At 36.7% G+C, this 16,973-nt stretch overlaps 1 protein-coding gene across 1 annotated transcript in view; it reads right to left on the bottom strand.

Annotated features, from left to right (window-relative positions):
• MALRD1 (MAM and LDL receptor class A domain containing 1) overlaps positions 1–16,973 on the bottom strand; it is a 736,704-nt gene that overhangs the window by 120,836 nt on the left and 598,895 nt on the right. Inside the window, exons 36-37 of the mRNA XM_032880867.1 lie at positions 11,578–11,703; positions 3,980–4,046 (exon numbers count right to left, since the gene is read on the bottom strand). Of these exons, the coding sequence (XP_032736758.1) occupies positions 3,980–4,046; positions 11,578–11,703 (193 nt within the window). The remainder of the gene's footprint in view (positions 1–3,979; positions 4,047–11,577; positions 11,704–16,973) is intronic.

Here is a 16,973-nt window from a genome sequence, read left to right on the forward strand (position 1 = left end):
TTTCTAAGACAATGGTCTTCAAAATTTTGCCTGCATACTCTGTCTTTAACAGTTAGAAATTCCAGTTGATCATTTTCCTCCTTAAACTGTTACTTTGGCCCTGTTCTAGCAAATATTTATCCTAATTTAATATAGTTTATACTTAAAAGCCTTTGATTATTTTTTTAATCTTTTTTACACTAAAAGTATGAATGTAGTATATATTTTTTTAAATTTTCAGGGACCATAATTGTCTAAGAGTTATTCTTACAAATAAAACTAATAAAAAGTGGACAGAATAAATTTTGATAGTCATAAAGAATAAAATTTTAATTGGAAATATATTTCTTCATAGGGTATAACAGGTTCCAATCTGTAGTTTAGTAAAACCAATACTTGTAAAATAACAGAATGAGGGAAGCAACAGAGGAACCCAGAAGGAAGGATGAGGCATTCTCTCTGGTTGGTCTGGGAAAGGCTTCCCAGAGAAATTGCCATTTATATTTGCTTTAAATGATTAAAAGGCATCTTTTGGGCAAATGCAGAAAAATAAAATTCTAAGTAGAGAGAACCGTGCATGTAAATCTGAAAGAAAGGGAAGAATATGGCTTGCCTACATGCCAGATCTTTTTGGACATGTTAAATCTGTAATGCCTATGACATATCCAAAGGAACTCTGGTGTCCTATTGGCAAGCAAATTTAAGAATGTGGAACCTAGTGGGATAGGGTAGTTGTTGATAAATTGTATTCCAAATCTATAAATTAACCCAAGCTCTAATATTTTTCTGCCTATCTTCACTAACAACATGATCTCATGTATACATATATATGAAATATATAATAAATTTATCTCTATATGTGTATATATATAATTATATATGCATTAATTTGATATTGTTTCCTATTTCTTTCTTTTAGCTTTGATGACTTGATTTTTTTTTTTCTTTGTAACCTCTTTCCTGCCCTTTGGAATTGAATTACATAGCTCAGTCCATTTTTCAAAGAAACATACAGATATATCAAAATAATATAATAACCAAGCCTCCTTAGGTTAGGAATAATTTCCCTCTTTTGGCTCATGATTTGCTTCTTCAGCTCTCAGACATGCCACCCTGTTGGTGGTCCTCAGGTTATGGAAAACCATAGTTCACATAGTAGTGTTTATGCTTGCGGATAATTATAAACTTCCAGCAACCCAAATGACCTTTTTTTTTTTTTTCTTAAGTCTCTCTTCTCTAGGATCATAGGTAAAAACTGAAGGTCCTTTCTCAAGATACCTTAGATCCCAAGAGAAAACCCAAAGACTCTCGTGACAAGCCTCCTTTTGAATACCATGAAATTCTTATATTCACAATGCCCGGATAAGAGATGGGCTTTGGTCTGTCCTTACGTCTTTGAGTGACAGATACCTTGAATTCTCACACCTGGGAATGACAGGGGTTTGATATAAAGCCAACATCTTTCCATAGTGCTTTATGTTTACTCTAAAGCTTTTCATTCTAAAGCCACCCTCATTGAACCTGAAATCCAAAAAAGAATACCTGTGTGTGACATGACCTGCATACAAAATTTAATAGGAAATGAATTTGATACTAAATGCAACTAGAAATAATTTACATTGTTATTTTGCATTTCAGTAAGGTATGTTATGCTTAAGGAATTGTGCAAGTCCAAGTCAAAGGATGCATGTTGCAAGATTATTTGTGAAAGCAAATATTTAAGAAAGAAACTAAACAACCATTAATAGTATTAATGGGGTTATCTAAATGATGACAAACCCTACATTAAATATTGCAGACTACACAGCATAAAAAGAGATGATATAATAGTTCTGATGGCTAGCCTTCCTATAGTATCTTTTGTATGTCAGACATAGTACCAAGTGTCTCACATATTTAACCCCTTCAAGTCTCACAACTACCCTGTGAAGTAGGTGCTATTATCTTGTCCAGTTTGCCAGAGAAGAAGCTAGACACATTAGATTGGGAAATTTACTCAACACAACACAGCCAAGAAGTGATGGATCTAGGAGCCAGATGTACTGACATGGAACAATAGCACAGTATTTTATTAAGAGAAAAAAAACATAAACAAGGTACAAAGTGAATGTATAAAGTATAATTCATATTTCTATAAGAAACAAATATGTGCTTGTGTGGGTACATGTGTTGGTGAAAAGAAAACCATATTTAAGTGGAGAGAAAAATAATACTGCAAAGTGGGATTTAGATGTTGGGGTTTCTACTTTTTGCCTGATGTACTAGTATATGCCTTCTAAAAGTTTATTGTAATATACATATGTTTACTTTTGCAGTTCATGGCTTTAAAGTAATTAGAATTTGAATGAAGAAACTACCATATTGTAATATGAAAAAAAAAAAACCCACAACTCATTTTTCATACCTATGTTGAAAAGAACACTAATTCCAAACATTTGTTTATACTGGTGGCAATTAGTTATTTCACTATCTGAAAAGTATTATTTATTACTAAAAACACTATTTTAAAATATTTGATTAATGAATTTCTTTCTACATTTGTCACACCAATTTCCTTCCTCTGGTCCCTTTGCCTCTTAATCCTCCCACTGCATCTTCTCCCTCATGTTAAGAGTTTTCTCATGTGAGAGAAATCCATTTCAGATGTCACCATCTGGATTTCCATTTTTAAAGTTTATTTAAGTACCAGAGGATGTTGCCAAGAACGCAAAATTCTGTTTGCTTAGCTAAGACTAGCTACAGTCTGAGAGAGCTTTCTTGTCTGGCAGGGTTAGAGAAGACAAAAATGCAAACCTCCTTATTGTAAATAGTTGACACTAAACAACATTATCCACTCAGCTGACATTCGATGGACATTATTTATGGCATCATTCTCAATTTCTTTCAGGAGATTTTAGAAATTATACTATGCATCCTGTCTTTCCATCAACTTACAGTTTGTAAAAAATTAATTTCCATGGAAACTGATACAGGGGAAAGCATAATTTTGTTGAGATGTTGTGAAATAAATTATGTAATGAAGTAGAGAGACAAAACACTTAGAGAAACCCATTAATAATTCACTTCCAACAATGTTAAAACAGTGTCTAAACATATCTCATCAAAAAAATTTTGTTGTTGTGTTAATTGGTAGAGATATTTGCTTTTGTAAGGCATAAACAAGTTTTCCTAAAATACAAGTGTTGACTCAGAAGGATATAAGGATTCAAACAACTATCAATCATTGTTTTCCAGATACTTCTGTGTGTTTTGTTATGACTTCAGTTTCAAACTACCATCCGTTCTCTAATAAGCAAAGTAATATATCCATTGGTCTGATAGATTAAAAAGTCATAAACACAAATATAATGGAACATGCATCATTTCCTTTGGAATTTATGAAACTGTTTTTGCACAATCCCCTAAAGGGTGAGGGGAAAAAAATCAAGCAATCTTTGATATGCAGTATAAATAATTCCCCAAAGAAATCACAAGGACCAGTTTTGTTTATTTTTGCTTTAAGCATGCAAATGTATTCCTTATCTGTACCTTAACTTTGGGTACTCATAAACATCCACTGCTTAAACTATAAAAAGGTCTTATTTATGAATTAATTTTATCCTTTGTTGTTAGAAAAGAGAAATATGAAATGTGAAATAAAAAGGGAATAAGGAAATACAAACACTAAGTTCATCTGAAATAGGATGACACCCATATATAAAATCTTTTTATAACCTGATATAAATATTAAAAATAAGAACGAATGAGTATTAAAACTACGTCCCATATAATACAAAATGTTAAGACATAAAATCATGTTAAATAATTGCCATCTTTTTTCTAAAATATACCCACATCTTCCTTTCTCATATTCAGACAGATAAATGCAAATAATGCCATTATCCACTATTTTTGCCTTAATAACTTTGTGTTCATTGGTGTTGTATTATACCAGCTTTGAGAAAAATAAGTAAGCCAATGGCAAAAACTGTTCAAAGACAAAGTAGACAATGCTCCTTACCGACACACAGGGCCATTCTTCTCCACTACACAATTCCCACCATTTCTGCAGTAACCCAACGGGCACTCTACAAAGAAGCATCACAAAGCCCACAGTTAATTATAAATATTATTAGGAAGGAGGAGGACATATTACTGTTAATCGCTGCATTAAATCTAGCCACTGAGAATAAATTGCTTCTAAAAGAACAAGAATTCTCCTACGCTACTTCTCTGTGGCCCACAAATTTGTTCCGTGGCCCTTGCCACCCTTGATGTGTTCATTCTCTTCACATGCCTGAGTGGTTAACCACAAGAGAAGACTCTTTTCCTCCCCTGGATTAGCAAAATCTACTTATTTAGAACATGTCTGCAAGACATATTTGTGATTATACTGAAATTTTTTCTTTAATGCAACATTTATTGTCTTCAGTTCCACACACAAGTCACTATCATGACAGACAATGCTTTCCTGGGTGTCCTTGTCTTCTTGGTAAAATGTCACTTGTGCATGAGCATGTCCAACCTTTGCATCCACGACAAACATCAGTATAGCTCAAACTGACCTTTGTTTCCCTGGCCCTTCTCTCTTGCTGCTTGTATCATTCCCCACTCCTAGGTTAGTGTCAACATTTATCTTCAAAGGTGGTTTGCTTATAGATTAAAAACAAGCTAGATACTGTCACATAGGTATGACACTGGAAGTGGTTAGTGCCTTTAGCTCTTCAGGTTTCTTTACAGTATCCTTGGATCCTCACATGTATCCTGATCTACTAAGACCTGTTAGTTTCCTTACTCACGTAATCCCCAAATTGCTTTTCTTGGCTTTTTTTTTTTTTTTTTAAACAACTTCTCTCTTGCAGGATACCATTCTCCCCTGGTTGGACTGTCTTACCTCCAATACTTGGTGGAAACTTGTAATTCTACATATCTATTCTGAGCATCTGTTAATATCCAGCACTAGGCCAGGCACTGGATATGTAACAATATATAATACAGGAAGTTTACAAAATTATTAAAGCTGCAGGCACCAGAGCCAGAGTGCCTGAGGAGGAATCTCAACTCAACTTAATTAGCTGTATAATACAGGATAAGCTAGTTAATCTCTCTGTATCTCTGGTTCCTCTCTGTCAAACTGGGTTTAAAAAAGTATCTATCTTGGAGTTGCTGAGAATGTTAGAACACACCTAGCTCATGACACATGCTTAAGAAATGTTGACCTAAAGAAGAGACAGGGGAACCTGGGTGGCTCAGTGGGTTAAGCCTCTGCCATGCATGATCTTAGGGTCCTGGGATGGAGCCAGCATCGGGCTCTCTGCTCAGTGGGGAGCCTGCTTCCTCCTCTCTCTCTGCCTGCCTCTCTGCCTACTTGTGATCTCTCTGTCTGTGTCAAGTGGATAAATAAAATCTTTAAAAAAATAAAAAATAATAAAAAAGAGACAATTGTGGTCTTTGCTCATGTTGACCTTCCAGCTTTATAGACAATGCAAAAAAAAAAATGACTAGGGAATTAAAATAGAATATTAAAATTAGTATACTTTAGAATGAATGTAACAAGGGTAATTGGAGTACCAAGAAGGGCACCTAAATCAAATTTGGGGAATAAAGAAAAGCTTTCCAGAAGAAAATCAGCATTCATTTGGGTACAGGGGTGTATGTGTGTGTTTAAATATAGTCATAAAGACTCAGAGGCCCACGAAGAGAGTGTGGTATGTTTGAGGATCGGAAGGAGGTTCAGCCTGGTTGGACTGATCATGCAAAGAGAGTATGGGAGAAGGTCAGAGACACACAGGGGCCAGCTCATATAGGCTCAGTGAGCAGTTTAAGCTTTAACCTAGAAGGCCAGAATTTTAAGAAACTAAGTGCATGTTTCATTCTTTAAAAAGACAATTCTGGATCCAGTATGTAAAGTCAACAGAAGGGCTAAGAATAAAATGCAAGAGCCCAGTTAAGAGCTTTTTGTAATAATCCAGTAAGAAACCATGGTTGCTTGAATGAAAGAGGTGGGGTAGGAGCCTAAGAATTGTGGGGATTTGTAAGATATTTAAATGTTGGGACTGAAAGATCCTGGTGATTATTTGGAAGAATAAAGGGTGATGTTAAAGCCTCTGGCTGGGCCTCTGGTTAGCTGGTGGTTTCATTCACTGAATTGAGGGATCTGTGGGGAAGGGAGAATTTGTAGGGAAAGATGCTGGTGTTTTAAGTGCCTAAGGGGACATCGAAGTGGAAGTATTCCTTGGGCAATATTATTTGCAGGTCTGAAGCTCAGATAAAATACAGGCTAGGGCATGGATTTGAAACTTTGGATTTCTTCCTCTGCCTTTCAGCTATCATCAATTTTCAGGCTTGCCCCTCAAAAATCACTTGAGATCATTTTATTAAATGTCATGGGGGTCACAAAGACACAGTCTTTGACTTTACGGGAGCAGACTAACCTTAGCAGAAAGGGAAACGATTTACTTGGGTCGGGAAAGGATGATGGTAATGAACAATAGCAGAAAAGTAATAAGGAGAAGCAAAAATGCCATGTAGGAAAATAGCCCTCGGAGAAGAACTCTGAAGGGCAACTAGAGAGAGTCAGATTGTGGAGTCAGTCACTGAACACTGGAAAGGGGGCAGAAGAGGGAGTATGAAAGAGGAAAAATAGGGAAGGAGGAAGGTTGCAGTGTGGGAACAAATTTGCAATATACCACGTGTCTGGTGTTATTTTTGCTCTCAAAGGTTTCCATTGATTTGCTCTTCCAGGGATGTAGTTGGCCCCTAAACAATGTGGGGGATTTGGGGCACTGACCCTCGCACAGTTAACAACCCATAGATAACTTTGAACTCTCCCGAAACTTAACTACCAATTGCCTACTGTTGACTGGAAGCCTTACTGATGATATAAACAGTTGGTGAACATATCTTTTATATAAACAGTTGGTGATAATATAAACAGTTGGTGAACATATCTTTTATATATGATGTGTATTATATACTGTACTTCTGCAATAAAGTAAGCTAGGAGAAGAAAATGCTATTAGGGAAATCAAAGGCAAAGCAACTGCATTTCCAGTACTTTCCTGTAAAAACTCTGCCTATAAGTGGAGCCTCACAGCTTGAACCTGTGCTACTTAAGGGTCAACTGTAGTTTCCAATCTTGCCTTCCCTCCTCCTCCCTATTTAATTACAGCAAGGGAGTGTGGCACTAAAGATGGGGGTACAGCTACACCCCTCAGGCTTTCGGGCATGCTCAGCTGAACACAACAGATGTGAAATTTCCTTCCTAAACAAGAAATTAGCTGGTTTGACTAAAAACAGCCCACCAGCATGATAAAGCATAAATAGCTAGAAACCTTTCAGATAAACCATTTTATGGTTATGTTTGGTCTTAAGTACAATTTCAGTCTTCCTCACATAAGGGCTTTGTTTTTATAAGAAAAAAAAAAAACCTGTAGAGTGTCTGATATTACAGAACATCCACATACACATGGCTGCACGTTTTTTTTTTCCCCTGGGGTTATTAGTAATTACCTTGATTGCCGAGAGTAAAACAATAGGCTTGCTTTACAACCAAATAAAGCTGTGGAAATTTAAATATGCATTTTATTACACTGGATAATGGAGCACAGTGGAAAGGAAGCACTGGTCAGAGCAAGGAGTTAAACTCGGTGTTTTGGAAGAGAGACTGTTTGTAGATGACCTCCACAGGTTCTTTATCCATAAGAATGGAAAGACACAGCACAACATATTTTCACCTTTACTTTACTCAAAACAGTTTAAAGTAGGGAACAGCTGAAATGGGCTGGGAGGGGTCTATGACTAGTTAGCAATGAAGAGATTAAACTCCCAGGATATAAGCAGCTCTCAAATGGCAAGTCGGGGTCTACGGGGTTGATAGGAGAACCTCAAGCTCCTTAGCCACATGAGTGTCTCGCCGCCTTGTGCCCTCCTGCATTGGTTATTATGACCATGTATCTGGAGGCCAGTAAGGATTCAACTGGAGGCCTAGGACGTGAGAGCTCTTGTACGGTGGACTGCTGAGAAGACTGATAGTCACGTGAGTCCTGGTTCTCCCTCACTGACACCTGCTCAGTTAATGAGTTGTGTAACTTTGGACTAAGCGGTTTAAGTCTAAGCTTTCTCATGTTTTAAAGTGCGAATTAGGGGCGCCTGGGTGGCTCAGTGGGTTAAGCCGCTGGCTTCGGCTCAGGTCGTGATCTCAGGGTCCTGGGATCGAGTCCCGCATCAGGCTCTCTGCTCAGCAGGGCCTGCTTCTCTCTCTGTCTCTGCCTCCCTCTCTGTCTACTTGTGATCTCTCTCTGTCAAATAAATAAATAAAATCTTTAAAAAAAAATAAATAAAATAAAGTGCGAATTATATCTATCACCTTGCCTTCTAGGGCTGCTGAGAAGATAAAATGAAAGGTATTTGTAACATTTCTATTCGAGTGAGTTAGGTATGCATAATGTATTAAATAATTGTTCTCAGCCAGCTCTCTGTATTTGGGGATTGTTTAAACTGCCCATGAAACCTAGTTTCTATTACCAATGCTCTCTCCAGTTTTTCCTTTCCTTCTCCCCTGTACCATTATGATCACCACTACCACTAACTATCATTTACTGAAGACCTGATCTGTGTCAAGACTGTCTTAAGAGCTTTACTGGCATTACCTCATTTAATCCTCATAGCATTATGTGCTATATTCATAGAGATCCTTTTTCACAGAGAAGGAAACTGGTTAATAATATAATTTGCTCAAGTTAATAGCAAAGGAGCAACAGATATTGAACTAAATTCCAGTCCTCTAACACCTCAAGTCTATTGGTTTAAAAATGTCAAATGATCTGCTATTCAGGTCAGAATTTCTGTATAACCCCTTGCTGTTCTTGATATTATGATCATGAACTTCTTTGAATGGTACAGTATTTATGCACTGTCATGGATAAGATATATACCTGCCAATAACTTGCCTGTAGTTTCAGGAGCTATATGGATCTAAGAATCTTCCAGAAAACCAAATGGATTGGTGCAGTAAACCAAATACCCAGTGGGCACAGACTGTTCTCTTTATCTTGAAATCCCAGCACAGGGACTGCAGGGAAGATTAACTATGGCTTAGAAATCTGGCATAGCTCTACTCTATAGTGCTTTGGTTTGGTGTATGCTTCGAGTAAAAAATGTTCTTGTTGGAAAGAAGAGTAACTCTAACGGAGGGTATTCATTTAAATTAGAGCAAAGGGAGGTGGAGGGAGTGAAAGAGGTAAAGGGATGAAGCGCACACTTATCAAAGCGAGCACGGCGTGAGGCATAGCCGTGATGAATCAATGTACTGTACACCTGACGCTAATATAACACTGCATGTTGAGACCACTGGAATTAAATTTTTTAAAAAAACTTAATAAAAGTAAAAGCTTCTGAAATATTATGAGGCATTATTATTATTATTATTAAACATATTAAATTGTATTCATAACATCCCATCCTATAACCTCATTTTTTTTCAAGGATTTGAGAGCGAGAATGAGCACGAGCGGTGGGGGAAGGGAGGGGCAGAGGGAGAGGGAGAAGTATATTCCCTACTGGGCAGGGAGCCTGGTGCAGGGCTTGATCCCGGGACCCCCAGGTCATGACCTGAGTTGAAGTCAGATGCTTAACTGACTGAGCCACCCAGGCATCCCTACAACTTTATATTTTTGATGCCTTTTCCTTATTCTACTTCAAAGGATGATTATCATAATTATAGTATCACCTTAACATAACTTTCATTAACCTCCACTACTACAGATGACTGGAAAAAACTCCCAATTTAAATTAAGCCAGACACATTCTGTTCAATAACCTTCTGCTGCATAAACAACCAAAACTTGAAAATAATATGCCTTTCTAACATAACTTGGGAGCACACGGCCTTGTTGAAATATACTTAACCTGCAACACTTACATAGGGCCTGAGGTCAATGTTCCCGTTAATGACTTAAACCTCAGGTGAGGGGAGACCAGATGCTCACCACCTGCTGTGCGACCAGGGACATTATTGGATGCTGTCAGGATCGGGCTCATAAAGTCTATGAAATGCTACCCATAAAGGGATATGATGTTTGGAAAGAAAGAGGAAGGTGTCATGGGCACTGACACCTCTTAGTGTGGATTAAGCCGAGACACATTGTTAAACACAGAAGCACTGACTACATCGTATTTGTTTGACAAACTAAAAAGCACAGAAAATACAGAGAACAAAACATAAAATGTGCATTTTATTTCTGAAAACTGTTTCCCTAGTTCTTTATATTACTGTAACCCAGTAGCTGGGGCAGTACGACGTGTAAATGAACTGTGAATGAATTGCTGAATGATGCAACCAGGTGGGGCGACCAGAATGTGCTCTCTGTTACTACCTCCACGTTGTCAGGACGAATGATAAAAGTAAAATACATAAAGTCAGACAGTAACCCATCATATGTTATGGTATATTTGTTCTCACTGAGGACTGTCCCGAACAAAAATCTCACCTGTATGCAAATAAATTTGGGTACTGGATATCAGTGCTTTGTCTTAATAGTTTCAAAGACTGAAACTATCTTGTTTATATTTTTCTTACTCTGGAGAGAAAGTGAAAGCATTTCCTTTGGGTATCAGTCTGATGTATAAGCATGCCTGGTACAGAAATAATGGCAGAGACCGTTCCTCTTTGCATATTTTATGGGACCAGATTTGCTCGCTTCTTGATTTCCTTTTGTACTCATAAAATTCAGTGCTCTGTGAGTATTCATTTCAGCAGCATAAAAAATAAGACTTTCTTGCACTGTGATCTGATTATAATTATCATGCTTTTGTCACTTATCTCATAATAGTCTGCGCTCTTGAAAGATACAAAGAATATATTCTCACCTAGTTTTGATATTAAACATCTCCAATTTATTTAGAATATATGATTGAATATACCTTTTATTATGACTTTGTATTTTCATTGTGAGAGATTTATATTGCCCCTACTTATCTATTATTTCATATATCTCCTGCATGAAATAAAAGTTCAACTACCCAGGAGAGATGTTAGCAATGGACTATAATAAATCAGAGAATTTTAAAGCAGTTCTGATAAAAGTATAATCACAAACATACATTATCAGTTCTGATAAATATTACAGGGTCAGGAGAGAAGAATTTTTAAAAGTCAGTCTAAAGCTTAATAAACTGACTTTTAAACATGACTAGATCATGCAAATAGAGAAGTGGGAAAATTATAATTAAAAAATTAATAACATGTTAGATTGTTTCCTTATTCTAGATACCAAGCAATTTGCATCAAAGAGATTATCAAATACTAATAACTTTAAGTTCCATTAACTTACAATTTAGTGTTTGATTTTTCTTCATTGGGGAACATTCATTTATATAGAATAAGCATGAGTTCACTATATATTTATATATATATTATATATGTTATGTATTATATTATATATTTATAAGCTTTTTATATGTTAATGTTAATATTCTTCCTGACCTAAACCAATAATAGAAATCCAATTATTCCGTACTTGGAAATTATTCAGAATTTCAAGTTTTGTTATTTTTATCATCTAAAGGGTTAAGTTACTGGCTTATATTGTAAAGAATATGTTAATGGAAATAGAGTACCTGTGCAGCTGGACTCATCAAGCCGGAAATCCATGCAGTCGACCAAACCATCACAGCGCTTGTGAAGTGGGATACAGCTGTTAGAGGAAGTGCACGTCAACGCACCATCAGAACAGCTCCCGTTGGCTGGGGGGAATAATCATCATTTTTTAAAAATGAATTTCTTCTAATGAAATAGTAAGTTTATTATATCATCCCTCATCTTTCTGGTCTTATATTTAAATTATATATTATAGTTCTTTTTGATTTTTCAAAAAGAAGTTTGTTGACAGAATCGTTTCCCAGCCGCGCACTCGGTACTGTTATACAGGCATGTATGTATAAAATCTGTGTATACTATGTCGTCTGAATTGATTTTAGACTTAACTTTTATGTCCAAGTAGAGAGCTCTCTGTTCCTCTGCTGCTCCCCTAATGTCCCTGCCATTATGCTCATTTGCAGTGATAGCAACCATTACTTGAATGTTCATCAATTTCCACATGGTTTTAAGTCCCGGGTGGTCACCAGATACATAATGTAGGTCACAGCAGCTCAATGTAAGATGACTCTGTGTCTTCCTGGCATGGTGCATTTTACTAATTCCAGAGTCTCTTGTTGGCCTGACTTCAAGAGACAAGCCCAAGTCTTGCTCATAGGATGAGTTGTTTCAGAAAAATGACTTTACAGATGCTAACCAAGGGCACTGATACTTCCGTGGCAATCTAGTCCTGACAAGTACTCGACCTCCCCCAGATGCTGCAATTAGTCCTGAAACTGCATTTTTGTCTTCCTGCCCCTCATTCTCTTGTCTCATCAGGGCTATAATTTCCTGTACAGTGGTAAAATGTTGAGGCTCTTTTTACAAGTTAGCGCCAAAGAACCCTCCATTCCAGACTGCCATTAGACATCTCTGATCTTGTATTTGCTTGAGAACCTGGAACCATGCCTGATTTCTCCTCTCTGGTTGTACTCCAGTTTTGCCCCATGCTGAAATCTGTCATGTCTCTAAGCCTTTCTTTGTGATAACTCTTCCATCTAGCTTTGCTGTGTTTGGAATAGAGGGAATGTCGAAGCCTAGACCCATGGCATCATCTCATCAGGAATCCTGGATAGATTTCAAAAGCATGAAATTATAACAATATTGATTACACCGATTTTCTATGCTTAATCCTTTGAGTCCTAGGGTTCCTCAGAGATAAGTGGAGGGCAAGGTTTTGTGGTGCTTAACCCAAGTTCAGCAAGAATGGTTCTGCTTTTCTCTGACTTCCCTAATGGTGTCACATACAATACCTTATTTGAACGCTTTAATCCAAGCCCGCTGCTAGAATTTTTTAAAGAAGGATTGACCTGGGAAGTTACTTCTACTAGGATAAAGACAAGTTGAAATTTCTCAAGCTAAATTGGTATTTTAGAAGACTCAGGAATAAATGTACCCATGAATGGGTCTTACACAAATTTTGCCAATATTATCATGTTTTTTTTCTTTTCTTTAAGTATATTTATGGGCTGGTGAGGTGCCTGGGTGGCTCAGTACGTTAAGCGTCTGCCTTCAGCTCAGGTCATGATCCCAGGGTCCTGGGATTGAGTCCCGCATCGGGCTTCCTGCTCAGTGGGGAGCCTGCTTCTCCCTCTCCCACTCCCCCTGTTTGTGTTCCTCTCTTGCTATGTCTATCTCTGTCAAATAAATAAATAAAATCTTTAAAAAAAAAGTATATTTATGGGCTGGAATTGAGTTATCATACAGTTTGACAGCTACCTATCAAAATTAATTTTCAAGTTACACACAAGATGCTTTTAAGAGTGTGTCTGTCCATTGATTAAAAATGCTAGCTCTGAAAATTAAAGCGATGCTTTTCACTGAGTAATCCTGTGGTGCTAGAACTTCAGTTCCCACCAGTATATATTACAAAGCTGTCCCTCCACGTAAGACTCTATGCTTAGCACTCCAACTGGAGAGTGCAGGGAAACACTTTTCAGAAAGAGTGACGAGAAAACAAACAAAAAGAGTGAGCAGAACATATGTAACAATAAAAGCAAAATGACAATATGAAACCAGTTAAGAGTCCAAAATAATAACAAAAAGAAATGCCATAAGGCCAGACTTAATTGCGAAAGCATTGGTATAGATCAGTATTATAAAAATGAGAGTTTCCTTCAGTGCACGAAAGTCTGTAAGGACTGAAAGAGTAGAGTCTTGAGATGTTTTAAATTTTCATGTTTCTAGTAAAAAGCCATTTAGCAGAGTGGGAACAAAATCTATAAATGGGGAATCAATAGGTTTGATATTAGAACAGTGAGTAAGGCAGTTTGCCTTTCACTGGGGAGTGTGTGTAAGGAGGTAGTGCAGACAAACTTAAAAACCACGCCAAAACCAGACTATACAAATGCCTAATGTCCCAGAAGAGATGATCTTTAAGCTTTTGCAAAAGGTTAAATAATTTTAAGATCTACATTGACAAGATAAATGATACTGCAAACCAAGTAAACTAGGAAATAGAATAATCTTCCAACTCTTTTAAGATGAAGAGGTGTTTGTAAAAAATGAATATGTATGTACACACATGCACTATATATTCGTGTGTGTGTGTGTGTGTGTGTGTGTGTGTGTGTGTACACATTCTTGTTATCATTGTTTTGCATTGCAAGGGGCTGAGAGACCATATAAGATGACAGTTTTTAGGGGTTTTTAATTTTTTTTTTTTTAAGATTTATTTGAGGCTGCCTGGGTGGCTCAGTTGGTTGAGCAACTGCCTTTGGCTCAGGTCACGATCCCGGACTTCCAGGATCAATTCCCGCATCGGGCTCCCAGCTCCTTGGGGAGTCTGCTTCTCCCTCTGGCCTTCTCCTCGCTCATGCTCTCTCTCACTCATTCTCTCTCAAATAAATAAATAAAATCTTAAAAAAAAATTAAAAAAAATATTTATTTATTTGAGAGAGAGAACACAAATGGGAGGGGCAGAGTGAGGGAGAAAGAATCATAGGCAGACTACATTCTGAGCAGAGAGGCTGATATTGGGCTTGCTTTCATGACCCTGAGATCACAACCTGAGCTGAAACGAAGTCTTAGATGCTTAACCAATTGAGCCCCTCAGGCACCCCGACAGTTTAATGTTTTAGATAATATAGTATGTTGAAATTTGTATACAAAGCTCATAGATAATACTCATCTACTGTTGAAGCATTATTTCAGACACTTCTACTCTTGAAAATACTCATCTAATCCAACCATATTCCCTCAACCAATTTCCAGTGTGAGTGATAGCTTATTTTCAAATTGACTATACAGTGAAGAGCTCTAACCTGTAAGGGCTATAAATCCTCTCAGCTTTGGCCCAAATAGAATTGAAACAATATGTAACAAAATAAATGGTTTCAATGTACAAAAAGTCTTCCTTTTCCCTTCTTGAGAAAGTTTAAATTAAGAGTTAAAAATTAAGTGTTTTACGAAATTTAAAACTAAATTCTTAGTTTCTATGGCATTTAAAATAGTATAATATTAAAGTTAATGGATATTTATCAATTTCCTTTTAAAAATATGTGGCAAATAAATTATGAATAGCAAGTAGTATTTACTGAAACCCACACAGCAAAGTACATTGTACTGAATATAGGAAAAGTCATCAAACCATTACTTTCTTTTTCTCCTTCATTATTACTACAGATATGACAAAGAAAAATTTCAAAAATACTCCAAGTAATCTACATATAAAATTTATAGGAAACTCAGATTTTGTAATTTCCCTGGATAATACCTACTTTCACCATATTCAAACATTATGGTTTAATGTCTACAAAAACATTTATTTCGATCTGTCATCCTAGAGTTTGACACTCTTTCTTACCAAAATAAGCCAAGTAACACAGAACATTCTGTGATTTTTACCTCCTTCACTAGGTATTAGAGATACATTAAACAGAAGCAATTCATGAAGGGTTCACTAGAGTTACTTTCCTAAAGCAAAATTCCCTTTATAAATTATTGTTGCTGCATACAAAACATACACAAAAGTAAAGTACATGTGTCTAGGGATGTGTATCCGTTTACTATTATGAAGAAAACTCATGTATGCAGCTCAGTGCTTCTGAGAGCAGAGTGACCACACTCTTGCTCCCTGAGAATAAAGGCTATCAGCCTTTCAAGGCATGCCTGTACCTAGGACAGGCAGGATGGGTATTTACTCTATCCTTAAACTAAAACCAACTACTACTCTTACTGAATTATCTTGGCAGTTTAAATAATTTTTATAAAACTACAAAAACAATTTAATGGGAAAAGAATAATAACTTATTATGTGCATTACACAATTGACTATATTCATCCAATTCTTCAATATCTCTGGAAAACAGACAATCACCATTATTTTAATGTTGAATAAGCTGAGGAACACTTTGGTAAGAAGCTGTCATATGCAGAGGGATGATCTTCATACTATCATTGAGAAGCACCCGAGGATGCTGGGATCAGAGCTAATATATTTAAAGGCTAGTAATAAAAATATTGATGATAAAGGTTGGTCCACAAATCTGAGGAGCATGACCCATTCTAAATCTTCCAAGTGTCAATCAACTTCATAAGACATGTTGACTAGTATAGGAGTATAAAGTTAGGAAGTAGGTAGACTACCCACTTTCCTATCTTTTTCACAGTCACATCCATCACTGGCAGCTTCCATGGGCCTCTCCTGGAACTTTCTGCATCTTCTCTCTCTGCTCAGGATCCAGGAGGCTGAACTATAAAGGACATATCCACATGCTTCTTTGTCCTCTAGCTTTTCCTTGGGTTTGGCTGATATGTAGAACCGGCAAGAAGTAACACGGATGGAAGAGGCTATGAGATCACCATGGGCTAGCTGTTCCCTGACCTTGCATCAGGCGGCTCTCTTTGATTCCAGGTTAAGACAAATCTTCCCTCTTCTCACATACTTTGGTCCAAGGGTGATAACAGCCCCTGCTTTTACTATCTGTTGTGGTTTCTTTCTGCACACTACTTCCCTAAATAACTCCTTTATTGAATAATCTCAAATTTTACAATATCAGTGTGCCATCTCTGTCTTGCCAGGATACTGACTGATGTAACATATGATGAACTGGGGGAATATCAATAAGAGGAATCCTCCTAATTTTGTGCTATTTTCCTTTATAATTAAACCATATTTATTTTTCCTCCTTTTTCTTTTCTTTCTTTCTTTTATTTTAATGGAAGGGGGATATTTTTGGTAAAGATGTACCACTTCAGTTTATTAAAAAAAAATGTTTCCAGGGGAAAGACAATATTAAATATGAATTATTTTTAAATGCTGAACTCATCACAGGTTTACATAAACATTCTGATCCCTAAAACATTTATTTTTGCAAGAATAAAAGGCCTTTAAATACCATTTTCTATTGATTTCCCTGTTTAAATTATAACCACTTCA

The sequence above is a fragment of the Lontra canadensis genome, unplaced genomic scaffold, assembly GCF_010015895.1.
Source record: "Lontra canadensis isolate GAN:19392208 unplaced genomic scaffold, GSC_riverotter_1.0 scaffold72, whole genome shotgun sequence".
Lineage (NCBI taxonomy): Eukaryota > Metazoa > Chordata > Mammalia > Carnivora > Mustelidae > Lontra > Lontra canadensis.